The following is a 25,127-nucleotide window of genomic DNA, read 5'->3' as shown; positions in this document are numbered from 1 at the left end:
CTAGGGAGAAGCAGTGGGCCTTTTCATGTGAGTACCTGGCTGTGCTTTGGAAGCATCTAGGGAGGGAAAGAGGATCTCTTCTGCTGCTCATCACCTCTTTCCTAGTTAGCCATCTGATCTTGCTTTCAGGGAAGACAGGGACTATTTTCCTTGCTCCCCTCCCTGCAGAACTGTCTTCCACACTATCTTCTCTTCTTTATCTCTGTATACGTGGCACAGCGCTCTCAAATTCAATAAACAGCCCACCTCATAATTGAGCTGACTGTATTTTGGTGCATGGTGACTGATAGCAATATAAAGCGCTTCAGGCATTTTGGGTTGAGTTTACTGTCTGTCTCTGAGGTTCTGAACCTGCAGTTTTGTGTCCAAGCAGAATTCTTCACAGGTAGGACACTTGCCTTCAGTGGCATGTTGTATGAAGTATGCTTGATGTTAATCTAATCTTACAGTCTTTTTTTTTTTTTTAATTTTTTTCAGTCAACTGTTTATATTGTATTTCTGTGGTATGAATGTAATGGTGCTTACTGGAGTAAATTCCTTGGGGGTTTGTTTTGGTTGGGATATTTTTTCCAACATCAGTGTAACAAACATTTTCACTTTTCTGGTTGAAAAACTGAATATGTGAACGGTGCCTTTAAGGACACAGCCTTTAAAGTTTGAAAACTTTTGTGTAAAGTGAGTAGGAAAACAATTTATTAGTTTTCATTTCAGAGAGAGTAAAAAGTACCTGCACATCAAAAATCGTCAGGACTGACTTTACCCTGGATGCTGTCATCCCTTCCCCAAGCTTAATCAATGCAGCCCTCTGCAGTAATTTTGTTTGGAGCAGCCCATTCTTCCTTCTAAAGTTGTTTCTATTCAGTGTCCTTCGATACATGCTCAAGAGGCTGAGAGACTCAGACGTGATCTTGCCTTGTAGGAAGGCTAGTTCTATTGACTTCTAATCTGTTTCATAGGAAATAGCTTCTTATCATCTTGAATGAATGTCAGTGGTAGGTACTTGTTGCAGTGACTGAATTCTGCTTTCCAAATTACCTTGCTGAGTTCAGGATTGTAGTGTGGAAGATGGCAGAAAAATTGCCCTGCCTGTCCTGTTCTTGGAAAAACAGGAAACTTTCCAACAAGCAGCATGCCCAGGATGCCTAGCAGGATTTGGATCCCCTCTGGTTAAAGGGAGGAGAGCTATTGCTGTGCAAGGTAATGGCACCATTTCTTCCTTTATGTAAGCATATGGGAGCTAGTGGTCTGTCGTTCCTGCAGAGCAACTAAAAGCCCGTGTTAGCCCTTCCACGCTGGCAAGCATTTGAAGAAACTGAACTTGCTGCAGGTGTCAGCAGGAAGAAGGATTGAAATCAGAGCTCTGTTTTTCCTGTTAAACCAGCTTTTTTCATCCCTGACAGCTAAGGATGGATAAGATGGTTGTTTTAGTAGCATCTAATGCTTTTGATTGCTTTGGACAAGAGTACATTTGTCTTAATTTTTCTCAGAAATCCATAGTGTGCACATTTAATACAATACTAAGACTTGAGGGAGTGTAATTCCTTGTCCCTTTCTAAGCATGCTATGAGATTTTCCTGATAAAGCCTGATTGTCTTGGGTTCTGCCAGTCTCTCGAGGCAGGTGCTGCGGTAAAGGTAGCATTTCATAAAAGTATCTGGTGTGGTTGTAAATTAAGGTTTTATGTCACTTAATTGCCGTGTCAGAGAGGGGAGAGAAAAGGAGGTAGAGAAACTTGTCTCATCACCAACATGTAAAAATGAAATAGGAAACTATGTGGCAGATGCTGAAGTCTGTCATGTTTGCTGTGTTCTTAGACAGCCAGCAAGTTCTAAACTTTTCTTTTAAAAATCAAAAATCCCCTGCTTTCTGGAATACCTCTGAAAACTGGGACATGCAAATTTACAGTCTTTGCAGCTCAGTCGTGCAGGTAGTTATTGTAGCCCAGTAAGAGCGGCTGCTGCAGTGGGAATGCGCGATGCTCACCCTTTTCTGCCCTTCTGTCAATTCTCAACTTCAAAGACTAATTGAGATTACTTATGAAGATGTTCAGGATGGTGGTTTAAGTAGCTTTGGCTGTTAGACTCGCAAGAAATTTTAAGTTTTCTAATTGCTTCAGTTACGTATTCTTGATGGAAGTTATATAGTGATGTGGAGACATTGTAGTAGTGTCTCAGTTGCCAGATACAAACTTTTTATTCTGATCTTCAGATATTATAGCCACTGTGTGTAGTATTAGCAAGTAAAACCACTTTGTCCTGAAAAGTGGTCCCTTTAACCAGTCTCCTTTAACATGAAGAGCAGACTTTTAAAATGGAAAACTGGAATTCTTGCACTAATTGCCACTTACATGAATTAAAAATATGTTTTTATTTGTCAAGAGTGAGTTTCTTGTGCCCTGTTAGAGGCAGAAGTCACTTTCAGAGGTAACATGGGATCTGACTGGCACATGGTAAAATTCTTGACTGCACGTTTGGGTTAAACTTTATCACCTTTAAGTAACTGAAACCTGGTGGGTGGCACTGCTTGTACTGTCAAGGTGTGTTTCCTGGAGTTTGTTGTTGACTTTCTGTATATTTCCAAGTAATTTGCTTACCTGGGCCTGTTACTATACGGTTTTCTCTCAATGTTATCAGCATTGTCCCAGGTTTCAAGTAAATTTGGCAGTCTTTGTTGAGTACCATCTGTTCTCTGGTGTTTAGCTGCAATGTAAGTTGGGTGGGTGTTGTCAGTGTCCATGTATTTGACTTGAGCACATATTTTGAAGAGTGTTCTCTTTTAAGTGGAATTGTTTAAGTACAGCTGGTTCTTAAACCATGTACAATAGAATAAATATTAAGTGGTTATATACTGGAGGAACACTTCAGTGACCAGAAGGTCCTCTTTTGGAACAGTCCAATGTGCAAAAGAGTCTGGCAGATAAAATTTGTTTATATGGAAAACTCAATATATCCTTTACAGTAAAAAGTTCACTGGGGGTTTTCATCGTACTGCTTGACATTTCTGCAGATAAGTGAGGTGGTGTTTAAGATTAACACAAATGTGAGAGGAGCCATAGCCTCCTCTTAGAGCATAAGGCAAACTTCAATAGCATTTAAAAAACCAAACCTTTTTGTTCATGGTTGTTGCACAGGCAAAAAGCAGCAGGTAAATAAAACAGGCACAAGTATCTGTGTGCTTTTTCCTGTTAAAGATGTCTTTAATGAAATGTTAACATGCCACCTAAAGGAGATCAAAGTGTCTGCAAATTTTATATTAGTTGCAGGGATGCTTCTATAGTTCTAGTGGTGGGTTTTTTTCATGATATTTTCCATCTTTTCAGCATGAAGCTAAATTTTTTTCCCCCGTCTCTCTCTTAACAGAACTTTCTGCAGAAGCCAAAGCAGCATTACTTGAATTTGAAGAGAGGGAAAGGCAGCTTAAACAGGGACGGTATGGCTCAAGGAGAGGAGGGCGAAGAGGAGGCTCGGTTATGTGCCACGGAATGGGAGAACAAAGGAGAGACAATAATGATAGGGGAAGAATGAAGGATCACAGGTCTGCACTGCTGCCAAACCAGCCATCGACAATGGTACCTTTTAATCCTTAGTATTCTTTGAATGTACTTTCAGGAAATTATGGCAGAATGCATTCTAAATCATGACTCTTTATAAAGGTGGAATATATATTCCAACATACGCTTTTTGCTCTTTCGGGGCACTGTTAGGCAAGATGGGCTTTGCGTAACATGGTGATTGTGAAAATGTGCTTAGTCTGTTACCAGCCTCAGCTTGAGGAATCTTAATGCCTCCAAATGAAAAGTGGATTTCAACTCATACAACAGTCAGGCTTACCTACTGGTTTGCGTAAGGATGGAGGAAAAAGTCAGTTCCTCTGAGAAGTCCTCTACATGCAACATGGAAGCATGTAGAGTCCCACATTATTAGTAGTAATTTAGTTTAAAAAAAAAAAAAAATTCTGTAAAATATTTCTTGTTTTTTGTCAAACTAGTATTTTTGCTGTTACTTAAAAAAAAAAAAATTATTTGTATACTTGCCATGCTACTACAGGGGCAAATAAAGCCCTAGGAAGGTAATCACCACTAGATAAATTAGTATCTTGGGATTTCGGATGGAATTTAGCTTTGTTACTCTTTTTTTCCCTCCTGTGCTTTGCATCATGAATTAAAAGATGTTACTTTTTCCATCCAAAAAAAATCAAAACCAACCAGCAAGTGTGCGATCACAGGTAGCCCACACTTATTTTTTTCTTAACTGTCATGAAATGTACTGGAAGCTGAGATTGTAGAACAAAGCCTGTGTATGTCTTTGCAGGACAAGGTCATCTGTATTAAACAAAGGGGATTTTTTTCAACAGCAGTAACTCTAGGTGCTGATCACTAGCAGGAGTCGGTGGATATCTCAGCGATTGAGAGCCAGCCCTGCAGTAGAATATTTCGTGCTTTTAAAACAGTGAAGGTGGAATAATTTTTTTTCTGTATTGCTGCAGTCTCTGCTAGTTATTTTGATCTTAAATGTTGTAAATATATTGTGCTCATCACAATATCTTCTTCTTGTGCACACTTTGTAGCTGCTTTGCTTTATGTACGTGGCTGCTGAAAAAAATTATGTCACATCTTTGTTACTAAAGGGTCATCTGTTTGGGACTCTTCTTGCACTACAGTTTGGAAGTTACTGGGGTAGGACTGATATCTAGCATCAGTGAGTTCCAGAAGCAGAAGAATGTCTCAGAAGAATGTCTCTGAAACATGATAATTCTTTTTTTTTAAATTATAACTGATTTGGGCCATATGTTGCGAAAGGTATCTTTAAAGTAGTCTTTTCTTCAAGCAGTATTGATAGATGGTCTGCACTGTTAGGTCTGTTTTCTCAGAGAGGCTCTTGTATACATGAGACAAAAGTTAGTGGATTTGTTTTGATACTAGGACTCAGATTTCTAGTGATCATCACACATACCTTATTGCAGTTGATGACAGTTTCCAGTGACATATGCAGAACCCTACATATGAAACTAGACAGTTTCCCTGTTAAAAATAAGTGGATGAATGTCTGCATTCCCTGTGTGCTTCCTTGCTCTTTGCTGTCCTCTCCACATGAATGTCTTTGAATGTTCCTTTGCTTTCCTGCGCTGATGGTTCTTAACAGTTCCAGTTGATGATATGGGAAAGCTTTTTTCTATTCATATTTGTCCTTACTTGTTCTCCAAAGGTGTCTTGATTTTGTGGTGGTTTATGTCAGGATATTTTAACTTTAAAGCCTATTGACTTTATTCTTTTGTCTGACTTTAGACTCATTCACAGAGGTTAATTCCAACACACCAGCAACCTGTTAGGAGTCTGTTCCAGCAACAGCAGCAGCAGCAGCAACAGCAACAACAGCAGCAGCAGCAACAGCAACAACAGCAGCAGCAGCAGCAGCAACAGTTACAATCTCTGCTTCCTTTACAGCATCAGCATCATTCTTCTCCTCCTCCAGGGCTACATATGCCCCCTCAGATAGAAACGCCTAGAATAATGATGACACCACCTCCAGTGACACCTCAACAACCGAAGAACATACACATAAATCCGCATTTCAAGGGGACAGTAGTGACGCCGGTACAAGGTGAGCTTTCTGAACACCTTCCCAGTCATGCGAGTGTGACTCATCTTATTCTTTGCCAGGGATGCAACAATTTGTTTGTTTATCACTTCATGGAAATGTGCTTCGGGCTGATATTTTTTTCCTTAAACTTGAAACAAATGTTTTGCCTAAAGTAAGACATAATGTTGGACTATGGCCAGCTGAAACAGCAAAGCCTTTTCAACTTCTTTATCATTTTTGTTACTCTACTGTAAAGCCTGCAAAGAGCAGGAAAAATGGAAACTGAAAAGACAATGTGCTTTTTAAAAGTAGCAAATATTAGTTTTCAAAATTAGGTAAGTACTGCAGTTTATAACTTCCCACATCATTCCAGCTTCAGCCAAGCATTCACACAATGACCACCCACCTATGTCAGTGAGAGTACACTGAGGCACTCCTTGCACTGTAATTGCTCTGTGGAAGGTACCAGCTGCTGTCTTTACTTGACAAGATAGATGCCTTCAGTTCTTCTTTCAGTGCCACATTTGTGATTGTTTGATTCGCAGCCTGCAGGTACACTTTTTCCTTAACACAAGTGTTCTTTGGGCTACACTTTTTAGGGCAGCTCTCAGCAGAGCTGTTAACATTACTACTCATTTGGGAAGTGTTTAATCCCTAAGAGGATAAAAAAAAGACACCTCTATAGCTCTGATTGTGATTCTGTTGGGACTAGACAAATTAAAGAAATACAGATACATTTATGTGTATTTACCATTAGGTTTTCTGTATTTTTCCCCCCTTCGAATCAGCAGTCCAAGCCAGTGTTATCTTTGCTTCATTTATTTGACCAATGAAAGGTAGGAATTTGGCAGGTGTAGGATATTGCTGGTTGATAGAGATCTGTTAGGCTTCTCACATATGGCTTCATAGTAGCTGCTTTGTAGAGATTATTTGCTTTTTCCTGTCTAATAAAATCAGTGCTTTCCTCCAAATTATGCATCAGGACAAATTAACGGGAAGCAGTCCAAAAGGTTCTTTACTCTTGGATGTATGCCTTCTGGGCATTTTCCTAACATTTCTGAAGCAACAGTTACTGGTTTGTGAAAAGCAAAAGTTGTTTTTAGTCTGTTTTAGATGCCTCTCCTCTCTCCCCATGAGACAGTCTACAAATCTTCTGCATCTAGATGAACAAGTTTCCTCCTAATGCCAGCAATGGCTATTGAGGACTTTTGCTTTTGCCTAACATCAAAAGTATACCAGTGTATCTTCCTTCTTTTGTCTGAGGTTTTTCCACATTATCAGGTGGCTTCAGGCTTGTCTCAGCCTTACTACTGCATCTGTGGCACCGTGGGTATTCCAAGGGCCTTGCTTTATCTTGAGTTTAATCTTTTTTTCTGTCTTTACTTGCAGATCCTCATTTTAACAAAGTTGTGTACCTCCTGCAAGTTAGGAGATCTTCATTATTGGAATTATAAGATCTAAAAAGCAGACTGTAACTGTTGACTTTGCATGCACATTTTCTTGACTGGTAAAAGTCTAGTTGTCCTCTCAGAATGAGCAGCCCTGGTAGAATGAGTGATCTGTTCTTGAATGATGTAAGACCTGTATTTCAGTGAGGAAGGTCTTTGCTCTGTATTGATGGCAGCTGGCTCATATGAAATACCTTTGAGCTGTCCATTTTACCGAAGGAATTCTTGGCAAGACTAATGGATATTTCTGCTAATAGGTTTGCAACATACTATTAAATGCAATCTTTCAAATCACTGTAGAATTTTAATTTTCTTGATCAGAGAACATGTACGGGAAGCCGAGTCTTCTGCAGTGGCTGAGAGTAGTGGCCATCTCAGTCTCTTAGTCTGCAGCAGTACAATTATGTTACATGAAAATACACATTTGCACACCTAAGGAATATGTGTAGGAAATCAGTAGTCATCTTCAGGGAAGATAAGCATAATTCTAAAATCTTCAATGGCATTTACGTATTAAGATGAATTTTTAAGCAGTTGCTGCAGGCAAACAGTAGACAAATTCCAGTGTAGGGAGAGCTTTTCTAAACTTCCTCTTAAAATGTCCTCCTCAGTTTAATCCGTCTGCTTGAGGCCTCAACAGGGAGAGACTGGTAGTTGGCTTCATGTTCTTGATGATGTCCTGCCCCTTCTTGGCTGAATATGTTTCCAGACGCATGAGGGTTTTTACACTTTGGAGAATACAGTCAGATAGGTGCAAAGTTTATTGGGATTCTGTTGTTGAAAATGTGATGCCTGGAAGCTAAAAATGCCACGTCTGCAAGTGTGTGATATGCACACTGAGGTTCTGGTAATTTTAATGGTGTAATGTCATGTTTTAGTGTAGACTGGCATTTTTTCCCTCTGTAATTTTATGGCAGCATTAAGCTCACATGTTCTAATTGTCAGCACCAGGGACACTTTTTCTGACTGCAAATCAAAGAAATATACTTTCTCAACATCTTTGTGGTTTGAGTTAGTCTTCAAATGCATCTATTATGTCAGTATTTTCTAAAACCTTCTGTAAATTTTTGTGAAATTTTCATGTGAATAAAATAGCATGTGTAAGAGCTGTAGTCGCCAACTACTTCAGCCTGGAAGTGAGTTGAAGCACTCTTAAAAAATCCTATCATTGGCATATTCTTTTGGTATCTCAAAGACAGTGGCCACCATCTCCCCGCCCAGCCTTGAATCTTGGTTCAAAAAAATAGTTTTTAAGTCAGTTTTGTTTCAAGCAAATTTCTACTATTTTTAGTCTTTGAAGCTTCATAAATGATTAAGGAGGACTCAGTCTATCAAACCCCCTAAAACATTTATGTGAGCCTCTGCGTGTACCGGCTGCAGGTACAGTTCCCTTGGTGTTCAGCAGTGCCTTTTGTGGTATTTGAACCCCATGTCTTTTAGTTGCTTCCTTCTCATATAGTTTTCTCTTTTGTGTGTCCTGTTCTGTAAATTAGTTTCGAGTTGTAAGTAGGAATTTTTCGCTGAATGTATGTTCAAATTTGAGTATAATCAATTTACAAATACTGGACTGGAGGACTGTACCTGGATGTACTATGAAATGCTAATTCAGCCTATCATACAGGTATCGAGTTTTTTCCCCTTAATGTTTATACCACAAATAACTATTTCAAGGATACTGTGGTGCCTCCAAAAGTGATGTGAAGTAGTGAACAGTTTATGGCAGCTCGGTAGATTAGTATGCCATTTACCTTTTAAAAACTGTTTGGTGTCTTGGGAAAAATTACGTTATAATTCTTCTAAATAATCAATATGGGAATTGCTTCTTCATCTTTTCAGGTGCAGTATTGGAATTTACAGCCAAAAGCAATTTAATCTTCTTAAAATAGTGTCTAACAACATGCCGTGTATTATTTTTGAAACGTACTTTAAAACCCATGGAAGATTTCACATCAGGAAAACAAATGCTTATTTGAGACTTCTTTGCTGCTTCAGCAAGTGTCCAAGGATTGAAAAGGCACAGAGTTTGAACTACTATCTTTCATGAGCATTAAATTGATTTGCTTAAAATACATGTATTTCTATACACTACTGCCAGAGGCAGGATACTGAAATAGACACGGGTGCCCTGTTCAGTTGACATTTCTCTGTATTTGCCACCTTATGTGATTTTTCTCAGTGCCTCTCTGACCTGTGATATGTGAGCTATTTTAGTCCTAGGTCTGTCAAGAGCACCCTGTCAATTTTTTCCAGGTGGCCATGGCTGTTCGATATTGACAGATGTTCATTAGAAGCCAAGATGAGAATTATTCAACTAATTTTCTTGTGTAACCTGATATAAAGTTTGCACGCTGTCCTTCGGTGCTGAAAGACTGGTTCAATTAGTTTACCCCATCAGTCCCTGAACTACTAAACCACAAGTACTTAACAAAAGTGGATAGAAGCCAGACATGGACATGAACTAAAAATAACCACTAATGCATTAGTTTTTGTGCCGCAGTTACCAAGGAAAAAGGGATTTTCGAGGCATCTTAGCAAACGGCTGTTTTGGGAAATGCACCCAACTTCTCCCTTAAACTAACTGCATCTCTTAACATCTTTCCTGCTCTGAAGTGTAATACAGTAGTTGTCTGCAAAGTCGATGTTTAATCCTTTGTGGGAAATGTTTTCCTGTCACTTCCAGAAGTGCTAAATACAAACTGAAGAAAAATAACCTTACTGCAAGTTTTTAGTAAATGAGCAAACACATTCAGTGCTGTTTGAAATGCTTTATTTAACTTCTCTAGGGCTTTTGTTTAACATTGAAACGTTTGTATTTTGAACTGCTTGGACAACTTGGAGAGGAAATAAAAAGTGCACTGGAAAATGGGAAACCTGCTGTTACACTTTGTACTGGAGATTCAAACATAGATTGAGTCTCCAAGGTGATCCAGCTGTAGATGCTTTGTGCATTTTGTCATAATATTAAGTGAATGTTTTGGGAAATATTTTTTGTGACTATTCTTTTGAAATACAGTTGTATGGATGAGTTGTCCGTGTTTATCCCCCTGAAATACTAATTTTAGGCGTTATTTTTGAGGAAGAGGGTCTCCTAATTGTTTTTGGTGTCTCTATGAAAGAACAGTCTTACATCTGAGATGCGATCAGCAGTTCTGTGATTACACAAACTGTGGTCACAGTTGCCTATACCATTATGGTGGCAAGACCAGATTAAGTATTTTTTGCTTACTGTTAATTGCCGCTGCCTGCCTCAGTTTACCATCCTTTGAGGAGTGATTTATACCTAATAGTCTCTCATGCCCATGCTTCTTGTGGGAGGTTGGGAGAGATACCTAAGAAGAAACCTTGAGGGATGTGAAGTTGAGACGGCAAATTAATCATGTATCCTTCTATTTGAAATGTGAAAGTATCGTTAGAGTCTCTGTCAGCTTTGTCTAAGAGACATCATTGGCTGAGTAAGTATTCTAGTTATCCTTTCTGCAACAAGGAGCAATTTAATTCTGGAAAATGCAGAATTAAATTATGTAAATTAACTAGGAGAATCCTAATTGCCCTGTTGCATGTTGCAAGAGAGGGAATGGTTGCTTAGAGTTAATTGTAGGAACTGTGACATGTGAGGGTGAACATAGCAGATTTTAATCATGGCTTCTTACTACAACTGCTTTTGGAAATAACAGCAACAACTGTTAGGTAAAACAAATGGTGTTAAAAGGTGCTTCTTCTTTCAGTGCCCTTGCTGCCAGTTCCAGCCCAGCCAAGACCTGCTGTAGGACCCCAGAGATTTCCTGTGAGTAGCAGCTGTTTCTTCTTCTCTGATATGGATAAGCATACATTTGCAAGGAAATATTAATATAGCAAATAAAAGCTGTTCTAGTGAAATATAATTTTAAGGATTTGTAAATATTGACAATACACTCTGCAGTTGAAAATGTTTGTTAAAAGCTTAAGGTCAATGGATTTTTGAGAGTAGAATTAATTCTGTTTAACTGTAAAATTGTTGAACCAGTCTCTCCAGTGGGAGAGGCATGAATGCATCTTGTCTTAAGGAATATGGGCTTCCTTTTATTACTTGACTCTTTCTGTATAAATAGAATCCTTATTTTATTTGATATAATAAAAGGGCTATTTGAAATAATCCCTAAGCTTAAAAAGCAGTAACATGTATTTATTGTAAAAATCAGCAATCATTTTTGTCATTACTTCAGGCATTTAAATGCCCTCATTTTTTGTATTAAAAATGGGAATGGTCTTGTATGACCTTGCTTTCTCTTTATGTTAACTTTTGGAACAAACAAGGCACTTAGCTGCTTCACTAGGCTAATTTCACTTGACATTTTTTTTCTGTGAATGGGGAGAGTGCATGCTTCTAGACCTTTTCTCATAATTTCACAGTGTTGTCCTAAATTTTTAGTTCAAGTGGTTTGCAAAGTATCTAAATAAGCAAAAGGAAGAATAGTTTGTGCAATATTGCCTTAAATATTTTCCAATAAAGACCCATATATTCTATTTCCCCCACAAAAATTATGCTCTGTTAATGTGTGCAGTGTTGAAGGAGGAAAGAAGATGTTTGTGAATGTCTGTGTAGTATCACACAGTAAATTACTTGCATAGAGATCAGATGTATTTGAAAGAAGCAGATTTCAGAAACCTGCTTTGACTTTTGATTGCCAAGTGCATACCTGGTTAGTTTTGACGCAGAATATTTTTTGTACAGGACATCTAGCTGAGGAATTGTGATGTCCATATTTTGTATAGTGAGTTTTTAAATTGCCATGTTTCTTCTGTGAAGTATAAAAAGGTTAAGCAGTAAAACCACAGTTCATTAAGTAAATCCATTGTATACAGTTTTATCGTCAACACTTTAACTGGAGCTATTTTTCTGTTAAAAAATACTGCGTTTTTCAGAGGAAAGTTTTCTTCAGCAGCCTTTACTATTATGTGGAGACTTTATTAACATTTTAAAAGTAATTCTAATTGTTTTTTGTGAAAACAAGTATCTTGCATTTGTTTTCCTTTGACACTTAAGTTGCTTTGCCAATAAGCACAATTTGGGATGGAAAAGAAATCAGAGGACAAGGAGTATCTGTAAAGGGGTTGTAATTGACATCTTTGAAGTGTGTTTACATCAGTGTAGAAAAATTGGAAATTATTTTTTTTTAATTGACTGTGAAATTACATTTTAATTCTGTTCATTTTTGGTTTTGTAAGTTGAGAAGTACTACAAACCTAGCTAATCTTGTATGCAACAGTTTTTTAAAAGGAAATAAAATAGATTGAACATTTTTGGTAGGACTCTTGCTTCTTTTGCCTGAAGGAAAATACTTGACTGCGTGCTGCCTTTTCGTGTAAGCAAAGCACTAGCAAAGAGTCCGTGTAATTCTTTTCCCATAAAGAAGAGGAGGAGGGCTAACTTAACTACGAGGATCCAGTACTGTGATTTGTTGCCCTGAGTGTGTGTTTGGTTTTTTCCTACTTCAGCTAGTAACCTGCTATATGACCCTGAGAAAGTTACTTAATCTTTCCATGACTCACTAAGTTATGAAATGGGTATAATATGGACTTCACTTTATAAATTTTGCATAGGTTATCAGTCATATTAGGATTAGGAATTAAGTGTCACTGTGTACATATCTCATGTTTGTTTTATTAAATGTAGTATGTTAGCTCTTGAGCTGAAGACAAATTTACTTTGACTTGAATGTTTTATCTTGCAGAACTACCTTTTTTGCTCTGTTACATGTCAAATGCCTTTGTGCCATTATAATTCACTTGTTTATGTATAAATGTTGACATATAGCAATACAGCAATGGTTAGACAACTTTGACAAGCCATTTGAAAAAGATCAAAGATGCATTCCAGACTGTAGTTCCTTCATCCTTTTCCTCATTGTAGAAAGAGTCTCTGGATATGTGATAACTTGAATTTGTTCTTGTTTTTAGAATTACCTAATCAAAGGATAGTAGTAAATTGATTTTTCTGACTGCTTTGTTTCTGAAAAACTGTGGGGTTAGATTTAAGTATTTGTAGCCTGCTTTCTCCTTTAACTTTGAACTAGATGGTGTATTTTGATTGAATGTGGCAGAGTTGGAAACATTAAAGGTAATGAAATTCTTGCAAGGGAGAGACCTAAAAGGAGCTTAGTGCCCTAACTGAAGGAAAAATTGCCTGAGCTCCTATCTTATCTAGGGGAGAAACCTCTCAGCACAGAGAAGCCTGTGTGTGCTCCGAAGATGGGAAGAGCTTCAATCAGTGCTAATCAATTGCAAGTCATAAATCCATTGGAAACCAGGTGTTACTAATTTAGGGCTAATGAAGGGACTTGTAACCATGTAATGGTTAATTCTTACAACCTTCTGCAGAAGGATGTAATTGAAGAGTTGAACAAAGTTGTAATGAGCATGTTAGCATATTGGTGTGAGTTTGAAATTAGAAGAAATAATGTAGTACTAAATCAGGGTAATGTTGATCAGGATTGAACTTGCTTGGAGTTGGGACTGATTAAATTAACTTAACCTTGAATCTGAATTTTAATATTTCAGAGTAGGGCTTGTTCAATTATTTCTTACTTGAAGCTTAATTCTGAAATGTTTAGAGGAAGTGCTAGAGAGAACATAATGGAATGAATCTCTGTTCCCTACTTAGAGTTATTTTAACATTTACAGTAATCTTGAATCAAGCAAGGACGTTGTCTGTCGCTTACTCTGTAAGCATTCAAGGTGACTCAGTGGGAATGATGTTTGAGAGCGGCATTCAACTGATTAGGACTGAATAAGCGGTGGATCTGAGACATGCTATGGCTGAGAAACGTGGTTAACTTGTGGTAATGGGGAGTTAAAGACCAGAGTTCTGCGAAGGCTTCTATGTTTGTATAAATTGTACAGCACTCTTCAGGTGGTTGTAGTTGATAGTAATCCAATCTTCAAGCATAGTCAGTGCTAATATTTTTCCAGGTATTTGAATTAACCTGGAACTGTGCAAGTGCCAACTGCGTGTTTTCTTTAAACTGTTTAAAGAAGAGATTGAGCTAACCTCTTTGGCAGAGTCCTTCTGAAGGTCTTGCTTTATCATCTGCCTTTGTTTTAAGGTGGATAAGATGCCTTTTTCTGAGTTCCTATGTCAGCCTGACAGTTGGTATTTCACAGTAACAGTCAGTTTGCTTTGGGGGCTGATCCATTTAAAGGAATGTGACAGAAGACCTTATTCATACACTAGTTGTATGGGTCTCCTGAACTTCTCATATGTTTTCTGACCAAATTATTAGTTTTTGCGGATGCCCCAGTGCAGATACAGAGCCTGTGTTTTTTCTTGTTATACAAGAGGGACCATTGTGGTTCCTTTCCTCTGGTGTTTGTTACCTGGGCTAATTTCTCTTTCAACTCCTGCATTCTGTGAAGAAGGATGGGGTAAAACAGGGGAAGAAGAAATTAAATGGAAAACGGAGGAGGTGTTTCTAAACACTTTGTACGTAGGCTGCTGCTAACTGACTACTATAGAGGCCAGATCATTTCTTAATAGGGAACTAGGAGCTAAGTGGATGGTCCAGATCTCTTCATCCTTTATGTGAGTCCACGAGCATATTCTGTGTCTGAAATATTTCAGTGTTTGCCTGAAAAAAAATGTGTAAGGACTTTTTGTTTCAAACATCATTTATTTAACTTAACACTAAAGTAATACTCACGTGCAATTTTTTTAAGATGATATAAAAGTGGAATGAGTGTTGTCATGCCAACTTTGGGATGGAACGTGGCAGAGGGAAGGCGTTTTCACTGTCGACATTCTTCAGCCAGAAATTGCAGGGTATCCCTAGCATCCAAATTTGGGGCTGGAGTGAGGCATTTGGAGTGAAGAGGAGGTGGGGGAGAACCTGCCTCACACAGCTGAAGGCAGAAGAAAGGAATTCCTTGGATCTGAGGCCATTCCCCCTCTGTCCCTGCCCTGGATTCTCCTCTGAAATCGCAGCAGAGAGAGAAGAGCCTGTTAACGCAGCTGTATGCCTTTGCCAGAACAATTTTCAGAAAATTAGTATAAATTTTGATTTAGCTGCTGTCCTTAACCTGATACCCTGGGTGGGGTGCGAGCTGGGCAGGTGTCCATCCCACAGACACATTTTATTAACTTTGGTCACCTTGAGTTTCAGAGCTGAAGTTAGGAATAGTCTCAAGTGACACGAACCACAAGATGAACTGGTGCTAGTGTCTGCCTGACTATGCCAGGAAGGCTTTGATATTTTTTGATGCACAGAGCTTTTCTCTTTTGATAGGACACCTTAGTGCACTGGGTGCCTTTCAGATAACTTGAATTCAAGTCTGAAAAATTGAATTGTATAACATAATTTATGTTTTACTCAATATAAAAATAAGACTTCAATAGAGTGACTTGTCCTCAGGTCCCTTGTGAATATTCTATATCACATGTCTTTTCAGTTCCCAGGGGGGTTTGACATGATTTGGTTTTGGAACATACCTTACAATTTCTTTTCAAAATCATCTTTATCCCAAAGAATATTTCCCCCCTCGCCCCCCCCCTTAAGCTGCAAGAATCTTAGCAACCTTTTTTATATTCTCATTCAGCGTGCTTCCACGTGATCTCCAGGACATCAGGTGATGTCTTAAATAGATGCTGTGAAAGGCAGCTGATTAGTTTTGATTTTTTTTTTCACCATTTCTGAAAATTCTAGTTTGACGAGTTCTGAGCTTTGGAGTGTTGTGTGTAATTCAGACACTGTTTTTAATCGCTTCTTTATGCTTTAATCTGTGAGAGATTTTTTTAAACAGGTGCCCAGTCATTGCTCAAAGCAGAGGTTGCTGTCCTTCGTTGCCACTTGCTTGAAACATTTCTTTTAGACAAGCAATATATTGATGCTATACAAATTAATTAGAAAAGGTGCAGTAGAATACAGTTTACTACTTTTTTCCCCCCAAGTGATCCTTAGGGCTGACTTGGATCAGCCTACACCACCATTTTAGCAAACTTGGGTTGGTTTAATGAAGATTAGTGTACCTGGGTCTGTGGGTGTGCCTTTACGTAAACAGCTCTTGCAAGTATGTAGAAGCAGAAATTTTCTGTGCTTTTGAAGACAAAACTTCATGCAATAGTGTTCACTGTTTGTTGTGGGAAATGCAAATAGGGAGTAAAATTTTTTTCCGTAGTTTCAAATTCGAATGGGAGTTGCTACGTGTGAATAAGGATTTTAGCAATTGTTCTAAGGTCGTGGCTCGTATTCTCCAGTACTCACAGTAAGGATAATTTAGATGGTCCTGTATCTTGAGTACAGGCAATTGTTTTAAACTGATATTTCGTAAGTAATGATATTTAGTAACTAGTACATGTTTGCAACAGTATGTATGTAGGAGACAAACTGTTAATGGAAATAAAAAGCCACTTGTGAAAATGATTCTACTTCCTCACAATTATTCTGCTTTAGCTATGGCTTTACTATAATGAGTAACTGTAAATGAAATTTTCACTCTATTACTGTGTAGCAGAGGCAGATCACAGGTAGTGTAGAAAGCATTTTGTTTTCATTTAACAGAATACATGGTATCAGGTGGTGTTGATTGACATTTCTTGGATACTGCTTTATACAGCATTTCATGCAAATCATGTTTGAATGAGACCGCTGCATCAAATTACATTTCTTTCAGATTATAGCCTTGCAGATGTGAAACAGAGCTTGTTCTGCAGCTAGCAAAAAGCTTTCGTTTTTAACACTTAACTGTTTTCACAACTTGACTGCAAAGCCCTATAATTATAGCACTTAAGATAGTGGAGGAATGATGGGTGCTTTCTCTTATCAGATCTATAAGTAGTAGTAAGCAGATGCAGCACGAGATCCCTCCAGCTGTCAAATATTGTCAGGCTGGCATAGAGGGAATGCAGTTTAAAATGCAGGTGACATAATACCCAACATCCTCCATTTGCTAGTGGGCTTCTTATTAATCACGATTACCATACATTATCATACCATCAAATTTAATCATATCAATGAATTCCCATCTGCAGGAGGAGCAGCAGCAGCTAAACATGATGGTAACAGCTATTAAATAAAAGAAAAATAGATGGTTTCTAAATGCAGTAACCCTTTAACTTGTCATGCTAGCTCCAGTGTGCACACGCTCTGTAGATACTAAAATCAAGCAGAAAACTTGTGCATTTATATTTAGTAGTTATTGTAATTTACCTTTCTGTTAAGTGATTGCTATTTAGTGCTGCCAAGGAAACCAGAGTTCTAAAATTAATTTTTTTTTTCCTGTGTTAATGGTGCTAGATTTTCTTCTGACCTCTGGAGGTCATCTGATCCAATCCCCTGCTCAAGCAGGGCCACCTAGAGCTGGTACCCAGGACCATGTCCAGATGGCTTTTGAGTACCTCCAAGGATGGAGACTCCACAAACTCTCTGGGCAACCTGTGCCAGTGCTCAGTCACACTCACAGTAAAAAAGTTTTTTATTAATATATATTTTTAATATATATAGGTGTGTAAATTGGTTTTGATAGACTTATATGAATGAAATTTGAAGGGTTTTAAGCCTTGTAAGCAAAGCACAAATTTTTGTCAAGGCAAAGAGGAAAAAGTATTATGCATATAGCTATGTAGCCATTAATTAGGCACTGGTTAAAGAGATACTTTGCAGAAGTGAAGACTCATGAAGAAATCCAATTAAAATATACAATTGACTTCCTACTACAGTGCAGTAAGAGTAATCTAGTGCTTAAATGCTGAATGGAGAACTAAAATTTATTATAATATTACAGAGCCCTAGATGATAGTATAGTTCTCTTAAGCTATTTTCACTGAGCTGAGAAAATGTCCTTTTAAAAGATAATTCAGTATGTTTGTGTCATCACAATACAACAAAAAAAAAAATATCTATAAACTGGTATTTATTGACCTTCTGCACCTTCAGTTCTTGTTAATCCTTTAGAATGTGAAAGGAAAAAAATGCTTCATTCATTATAAAACAGTGAGTCGTACTACTGTTTACAATAAAATGAGGTAATTTAGAGGAATAGTATGGGTTGACTGTAGGATACCCAAAAAGGAAAAAAATGTTCAGGCCTTCACACACAGCACGTGAGTAGTACCTGCAGGCACATTGGGAGCTCTGGGTATGTAAAGTTCTTGCATCAATGTGTTTGCAAGGTCAGAGATGTGTAAAACATCTCAAAGATGAGATTTCCTTACAGAATTAAAAATCAGGGATCAGGTAGTTTAACTACTAAATAGTCAGGTCTGAAATGTCATTTTCTAATACAGACCAAAGTTCCAGTTTAAGCAGTAATTCTAATATTTGTCTTCTATAAAGCTGGCTGCTTCTGACTTTTTTTTGTAGCAATCTGAGCATTTTTTTTGTTGTTGAAGGGAGAAGCATCATCCCCAAGTCACACGTATTTATCTTTGAGCTTCTCAGATTGTTTTTAAATTAACTGTAACTGCACCTTCAAGCTTGTTGTGTAATGTAGAAATCCTGAATTTGATATTCATGATCCAGTTTAGTTCTGACTTCAGAGTTGTTTCTAATAGTCAGTGACTTGCAGGTCATCAAGGTATACTAAGTCAATTAATGCTATAATAATATTTCTATGGAGTATTCTCGGATAAGTCCAGGGATAAGGTACTAATTTTGTTAGAAGTTTTATCTCATTAGTTCTGAAAGCAAAGGAGGTCCAAAACTTCTGGGTCCCTAATTTTTTTACGCATCGCTAAAACTGCTAGCTTTCAGCACACAAAAAAAATGCAGAGGGATTTTACTGGCTTCAGAATGATTATGAAATTCTCTTCTTTCAAGGGAAAGTTCACCATTCTGCATGGCACTAATGTCCCTCATACTCTTTCTCCAATTTCTATTTGTATTGCATTTAATCTTAAAAAGTTAGAGGGCACCGTACAAAAATGAGCACACTCTTCTACACCACACCCTGAGGAGGATTACAAACTAAAGTGAAACCGAATCTTCCAGATGAATTAGTTTAAAACAGCTGTTGAAGAAATTACTTAGGTTTGTGCTCTAGTTTGAGAGGTTTGGGTTTACTCTTCCTTCAGGCAGCACAGGTTGCTACAACTTGTCTGTCACAGTATTTCTTGTAATGGCCTGTCTCTGCTTGCTGGAGACACTCTTCCTTCATCCATACAAAGCAGATGGACGGGAATATGCTTTTCTCCATATCAGCACTGTTAGGAATTTGGGATTTAGTTAACAATATCTTTCCTGTGCCTGCATTTCATCTAGGAGTGTTTTCTGAGAATTGTTCTTTAATGGGACCGCTTGTTCTGCAGATTTTCCTTTTCTAACATGGGTACCTTGATGGTAGAGCCAGGTGGAGGTTCAAGAAACTTACCTGTGAAGCAGTTGTCCTGTGTAGAACTGGTTGCTTCGGGGCTATTCTGCTTTGTTGCTTCCCTTACAGAAACACACTGAAGTTGGGAGTATTTTTGTCCCCATTTGCAACATGAATATGTCCCTGCTTGATGTGTTAGGGCAATGCCTGAAATTTGCTGAAAAGGGGTACTTTTAGTATACAATGAATCTGATTTTTAGCTTTAGTCTCCCAAGCTGCTTGGGATTGTTTTAATATGCTGGGAGTATGCTCCTTTTTCTGTATTGCCTGTGTCCTTACTTTAGCTATTTGATCATGAGTTGGCTTAAATAACAAGGGATTCCATGCCTTTCTCTCCTTGTTTGTACTGGTTTTCCATGATGGCTGAATTCTCTTTTGGGACCATAAAACAGGGAAATCAGGCATTGGTGATTTCTCTTTCAGATGACCTGGACTTCTGCCTAAACCTCCCAACACACTTTCTTATCTCTTAGAGTTGTGTAGTATCAAAGAGAAGCTTGTCCAAGTTATGTGGTACATTTGAATATTAAAAATCACTTTTCAGCCCATTCTCTCTCAGGCCCAGTCTGCCTGTAACACTAGGATCTGTGCAATCCACATACTCGAACCAGCACTTGTTACCTCCTTGCATTTTCCCCTCAGAAAATATATTGCGGAGGCTTTGAAAAAGACTCATATATGGGTAGCATACAATCGTTGTCTTGTTTTATGATCACTCTGAACTTTAATTTTTGATCTTGAATGAAATGTATTTAAGGCATGAATTTTTATATAAGGTGGTCTCATAATACTAAATCCCTTAGGAAAACCATGGTGCTTGCTAGGTTTTAGTTCACCGTGATGGAATTCCTGTGATGTCTGTGACAATCATGTGACACTGTTGAGCCATTTAGACTATATTTAAGGAAACAGCAAAATAAGTTTTATTATAAAACTCCAGTGAATCATTCCCTTTCTGTATGCTGTACACAGTAAATGAGAATGCTATGAAACTTGAATGTGAAGAGCCATGCTTTGTGGGATATATACATTTCTACTTGAACATTTTTGAACCATACCTAAGATAGATGAAGCAGGGCTTCCTACACAAGAGGATGCAAAGTCAGTTCCTTGCAGTGGAAGGTAGGCATTTTAGGAAAGCTTTTCAAAAAATCTAGTAGCTGCTGAAATAAGAGGATTAACATCTTGTGACAGATGGCTATAGTTTTAATTGTCGTAGGTTATAGTGGTCATTATTCTTTGCATTTAAACCATATAAGAAGAATTAACTGAGTGGCCCTGCTTAACTGTCAATGGGGTTCTCCTGGCTCTTTGCATTTTAAGTGAGATTAATAAATGAAAACATGTTGTAGAGGCAGGGTGTATTTTATTGAAAGATTCATGAAGTTTCAATGACATTGTTAAGGTATTTAATTAGTCTCATGAAAAAAAAGTAGTGACCCTTTTAGAGAAGCCGATAAGTCATATAATAGCTGTTAGATCCTCTTTATTCCTTGCTTTATAAGATTAACTTTGTGCTAAGCAATTTATGCTAAGTTTTCCCTTTTATTGGTAACCAAAGTTATCTGTGCTTCATGAATAGATTATTGGAGATAACATCATGTAATTAACAAGAGATGCAGAAAAGTGAAAGTACAATTTGTGTAAGAATTGTATGAGAGAGAATGTTAATTTCTTAACTAGGAAGGATATTTAAAGGGATAAAAGGTAGGCAAAATAGTGCAGTTCTTTGAAAGGATTAAAGTAACCTTATCTCGTGTTCTTTCAGAAGGTGGGATTGCCTGAGTGTGTGAAAGTCATGTTCAATGAGCTATTCACAACTCTAATTAATTGTAGACACAAGTTTGCATTGCTTTTTTTTCAAAAGTGATTGATAAGGTGTAAGTTATACCTTAGCTATATTGAATAATGGAAGTTAGTAAAAGGGGAAATTGTACAACCTGCAGGCATGTGGAATTGTATAAATTGTATAAAAAAGTCAATTGTCAGTCTGAGGTGCTTAAATTATAGTGTGAGGGGGAGGAAGAGTGAGTACATATTTTTTTCTTTGTGAGAGTAAACTTTACAAAATTAAAGATCTAAGACAATAAAATACCTGTCAGCACTTCAGTGTGCCATTATCTTGTCCTTTGAAGTATTTCTAAAATGTCTGTGATTGTGGTCTCTTTTGGAAATCCACACAGAGCCCTATTTCCAAGGTAATTTCCTTCTAGACCTCAGTTCTTGTATTTAAAAATATATATATATATAATGTAAGAGTTTTCAAAGTAAAATTACATGAGGATAAATGACAGAGTTCCACACATTCCTTAAAAGCAGGAAAAAGTACAGACCAAAAATTACTTTCTATGGTAGTTTAAGAGAAATCTTGATGTCCAGTACCTTGCTTTCAGTGTTAGGCATCGACATGTTTTAATTTGCAGAGAAAAAAGAAAGAATGGCCAGAGCTGTATCCCCTTGCAGCCCGCAAAACCTGGTGAGAGGCCGTTCAGGAGCCCTCCAGCTCTCCAAAATGACAATTTCTCTCTCAGGTCTTTGAAATACTCGTTAACAGCAGGGCTGCAGGTCCTGGTTTAGAAAGAACTACAGTGCTCAAGTGGGTGCAGTTTTGTGAAGAGACGCGTGTCGGTTGGTATGTCTGCTTCAGGTCTTTGGCCGTTTCCTGATTCTGTGCTCTTTGTGCAACTAGCTTTAAATCTAGCTAAAACCTCCATTTTAGGAGTCTTTCCTTGCAATTTGGTGCACTTTGTTTAAGGAATCGATCTGATAATGATACTAAATCAATAATAATGATACTATATAATCCAGTAATAACGAGAAGGGGGAAAGACTCCTCTAAAAAGTTACTATATGTGCTCTGCTGGGTCTTTATCATACAGATACTTGGTAGCTCAGTTTTTGTAACTGTTTCTGTAGGAATGTGAACTAGCCTTGTGGGATCTCGCTGGAAAGGCACATAAATATTTTGTCCTTTCCTCCTGTGTCAAGAGTTGGCGCCAATGTTGGGCTGAAATGTAGAACCTTGCAGCCTTGGCTGATCATAGCAATTTGCAGTTCTCTTTTGTTAGATTGAAACCTGTTAACTTGAAAAAGGGTTTTTTGAAGACTCTGAGATTATTAAGTAGAGAAGTTTCCTAAAAAGTTTAATAATGGTGAAGTAATAGTTAAAATTATTACGTTTTTACTGGGAGTTTTAGTTGTGTGTACTGAATAGTTGGTTGTAATTTGAAACTGTCGGGATAGTAAAACCATGAAAAATGGGAGTAACTACTGTGCATATAAAGATTTATTGTGCATCTATGTTACAATATGCTTATTTTATCAAAAGTAGACCATTATGAAAACTGCCTTTTTGCACCTGCTCTTCATTAATTTCTGAAGTTAAATAGTTCTGCGTGGTCTTTTCTACAAAATACCAGAGGGCACTTGGGGGTTATTAGCAGCAAATACTTGCTGAATGTGGAGTTTAATACTAATGGTAAAATAATCCACTCCTAGTTTTGTAGCTTAACTACTGTTAAGCAAGAAAAAAACAACCCCAAACCAACACCCTCAAAAACTTTAAGTAGTGGAGAACTGTTATATTAAATTGTATTATTTTTAGGACAATTAGAATTCAGCGTAAGAGTTAGTATTAGTGTATTCCTGTTAATTTTTTTTAAAAAAGGTATTTCAGAATAGTAAACAAGCACCTCATAACACAGAAGAACATCCACCATAGCTTACATAGTTTCTTTTTTAAAAAAAGTTTCATTTGTGTCTGGAAGTAGCAGCTCTGGCTGAACCTTAAGAGTTTTAGTTTCACGTGTAGTGTATGAAATTAGTCCATTACACAATCCAATTCCTGTTGGAAGTGTCCTGAAAGCTTTTTCAGAAGAAAAATCTCAGCAATGTAAAATCTGAAAATACAAGCTTCCCCCCACCTGTGTTACTGTAATTTTGGTGCAAGGTTTCATTTCACTCTTTAGGCATAGTAGAAGCAAAGCTATTTAGGAAAAAAGTGAAGGTCAGTCAGTCTTCTTAATGGATGTTGGAAGAAGAGAATCAATCTAATTTTTTTTTTTTTAGAAGCAAATATTGGTAATTCATTTTTTGGCAAATAACAAATGTCTTTGCAATTAATTTTGCATGATTGGCCTTTGGTTATCAGCCAAGAAATGTGATCAGTCATATTTTAGTAGTTCTTAAAAATGTCATATACATAAAGTTAAAATCTGTTCAATGATCAAATAACTAGGTATTTCTTAGTGATACTCAGTTATCTGCATAGCGTGCAGCTTTACTGTGGTGTGGTTTATATCAGCTGTACTTGTGTAGTTTGACCATTTTTGAAAGTTTTCAGTTTCAAAGAGCCCAACCCTCTGTTCCATTGTGCTTGAAGTGCTGCGGCAGGGAAGGGTCATCGTTTCAGCACTAATGAATCCTGACATTGAGGGACAACCCGTGTTCCTTGCATGATATAAAAAGGATCTTTGTGTTACTTTAAACACAAGATGGAGGAGGGTTGGCTTTAGGATTGGAAAATACTTGTTATCTTTAAAAACTTCTCAGCCTCAAAGGTTAACTGAAATCTAACTTAAAAAGTGGGAAAAAAAAAAAAAAAATCAGCATTTTTAGCTGTGACGGATGGGAAAAAAGAGAAAGGCCAATAGGAAGAGTTCCCAACTTCAAATACTTACTTCTCACCCTGATTTTGTGTGAATGTTTTGGAATTATTTTGACCCAAACTTGTGTTGTAGGATATACTTGTATGAAATACACCACTAATAAAACTAGAGCAAGAAAAATATTTTCTCAGTTTGTCTTGGTGGGCATTTGTTAGGATTTTTGGATACCAGCCTTTGGTTAACAGTTCGATAACTGTTAGCTTGTCTTAAAATCAGTGTAAGTATTTAAAAGACAGTAAACATTTGCTTCTTAAATTAAGCCAGATGGACACCTTTGGTACTGACAGGAGCTTGAAATCAGTCCTGCTTATATTTTTAACAGTAAAATACCTTACTGATTATTGGTTTCTGTAATTATTTTTTGTAAATAAAGTATAATCTTATTCTTTTAAGTGTGACCTTTCTTAAATCTAAAATAACCTTGTATTACTCAGTTCTAAAACTTAACTAAAGCTTATTTCATAGGGGTTTAAGGTTTCCTTATGAAGGGAAATACAAAGCTGCTCTCAGCCTGTGTAATACTACCAGACCACTGTGGTTTGAACCAAGACGTCGTGATGGTTGCCTGCCTCATTTTAAATTGTTTTGGTTGAAATTTTCCAAATACTTTCATTCCAAGATTGAAGCAGTGGAAAAATATTGTTATGCCCAAATGAGTTATTTAGAAATGTTTTATTATTGCTCATTTTTTCTAGGAAGAAAATTGAGTTTGCACTGAGGGTGTTTCAGTGCATAAGAGCTGTGTGAAATTCAACAGCACTTTCCATGCATTTGCAATTCAGGGCTGCTTTGGGATGAGGTGTATCTCGGTTTAATAACTGGGGTGTGGGTTGGCAGGAGAGGGAGAGCTGGTATGAAGAAGTGTTTATTTAAAATACAAGTAAAGAATCTTTTTAACTTGTGCTCATTTGCTTCTCCTTCCCTGGCAGGAAAAAGAGGGGAAGTTGCCTGGACTAAGAGTTTGGGTAAGAAAGGCGGAATCTAAGGGGGATAAATGGGAGCCCCTGACTGGCTGCCACAAGACAAGGCACCAGCTTGGAGTCAGGGAGCTGGGAAGCTGGATCTATGCTGGGATTAGGAACCACTGGGTGGAGTGA

The 25,127-nt window shown here is 37.6% G+C and overlaps 1 protein-coding gene across 9 annotated transcripts in view; it reads left to right on the top strand.

Moving 5' to 3' along the window:
* The window catches only part of RBM33 (RNA binding motif protein 33), a 102,996-nt gene that overhangs the window by 31,777 nt on the left and 46,092 nt on the right, over positions 1-25,127 (top strand). For 4 of the 9 annotated variants that reach the window (XM_075746649.1, XM_075746650.1, XM_075746654.1 and 1 more), the window contains 3 exons: positions 3,360-3,568; positions 5,444-5,600; positions 10,753-10,811. In XM_075746649.1, coding sequence (XP_075602764.1) covers positions 3,360-3,568; positions 5,444-5,600; positions 10,753-10,811 — 425 coding nt within the window. Of the gene's footprint in view, positions 1-3,359; positions 3,569-5,284; positions 5,601-10,752; positions 10,812-25,127 lie in introns of all 9 variants that reach the window. The other 5 variants (XM_075746646.1, XM_075746651.1, XM_075746647.1 and 2 more) reach the window with 2 other exon arrangements.

The sequence above is a fragment of the Balearica regulorum genome, chromosome 2 (genome assembly GCF_011004875.1).
Source record: "Balearica regulorum gibbericeps isolate bBalReg1 chromosome 2, bBalReg1.pri, whole genome shotgun sequence".
Taxonomy (NCBI): domain Eukaryota; kingdom Metazoa; phylum Chordata; class Aves; order Gruiformes; family Gruidae; genus Balearica; species Balearica regulorum.
The sequence above is the reverse complement of the archived record's forward strand: the minus strand, read 5'-3'. Positions and strand labels throughout refer to the sequence as shown.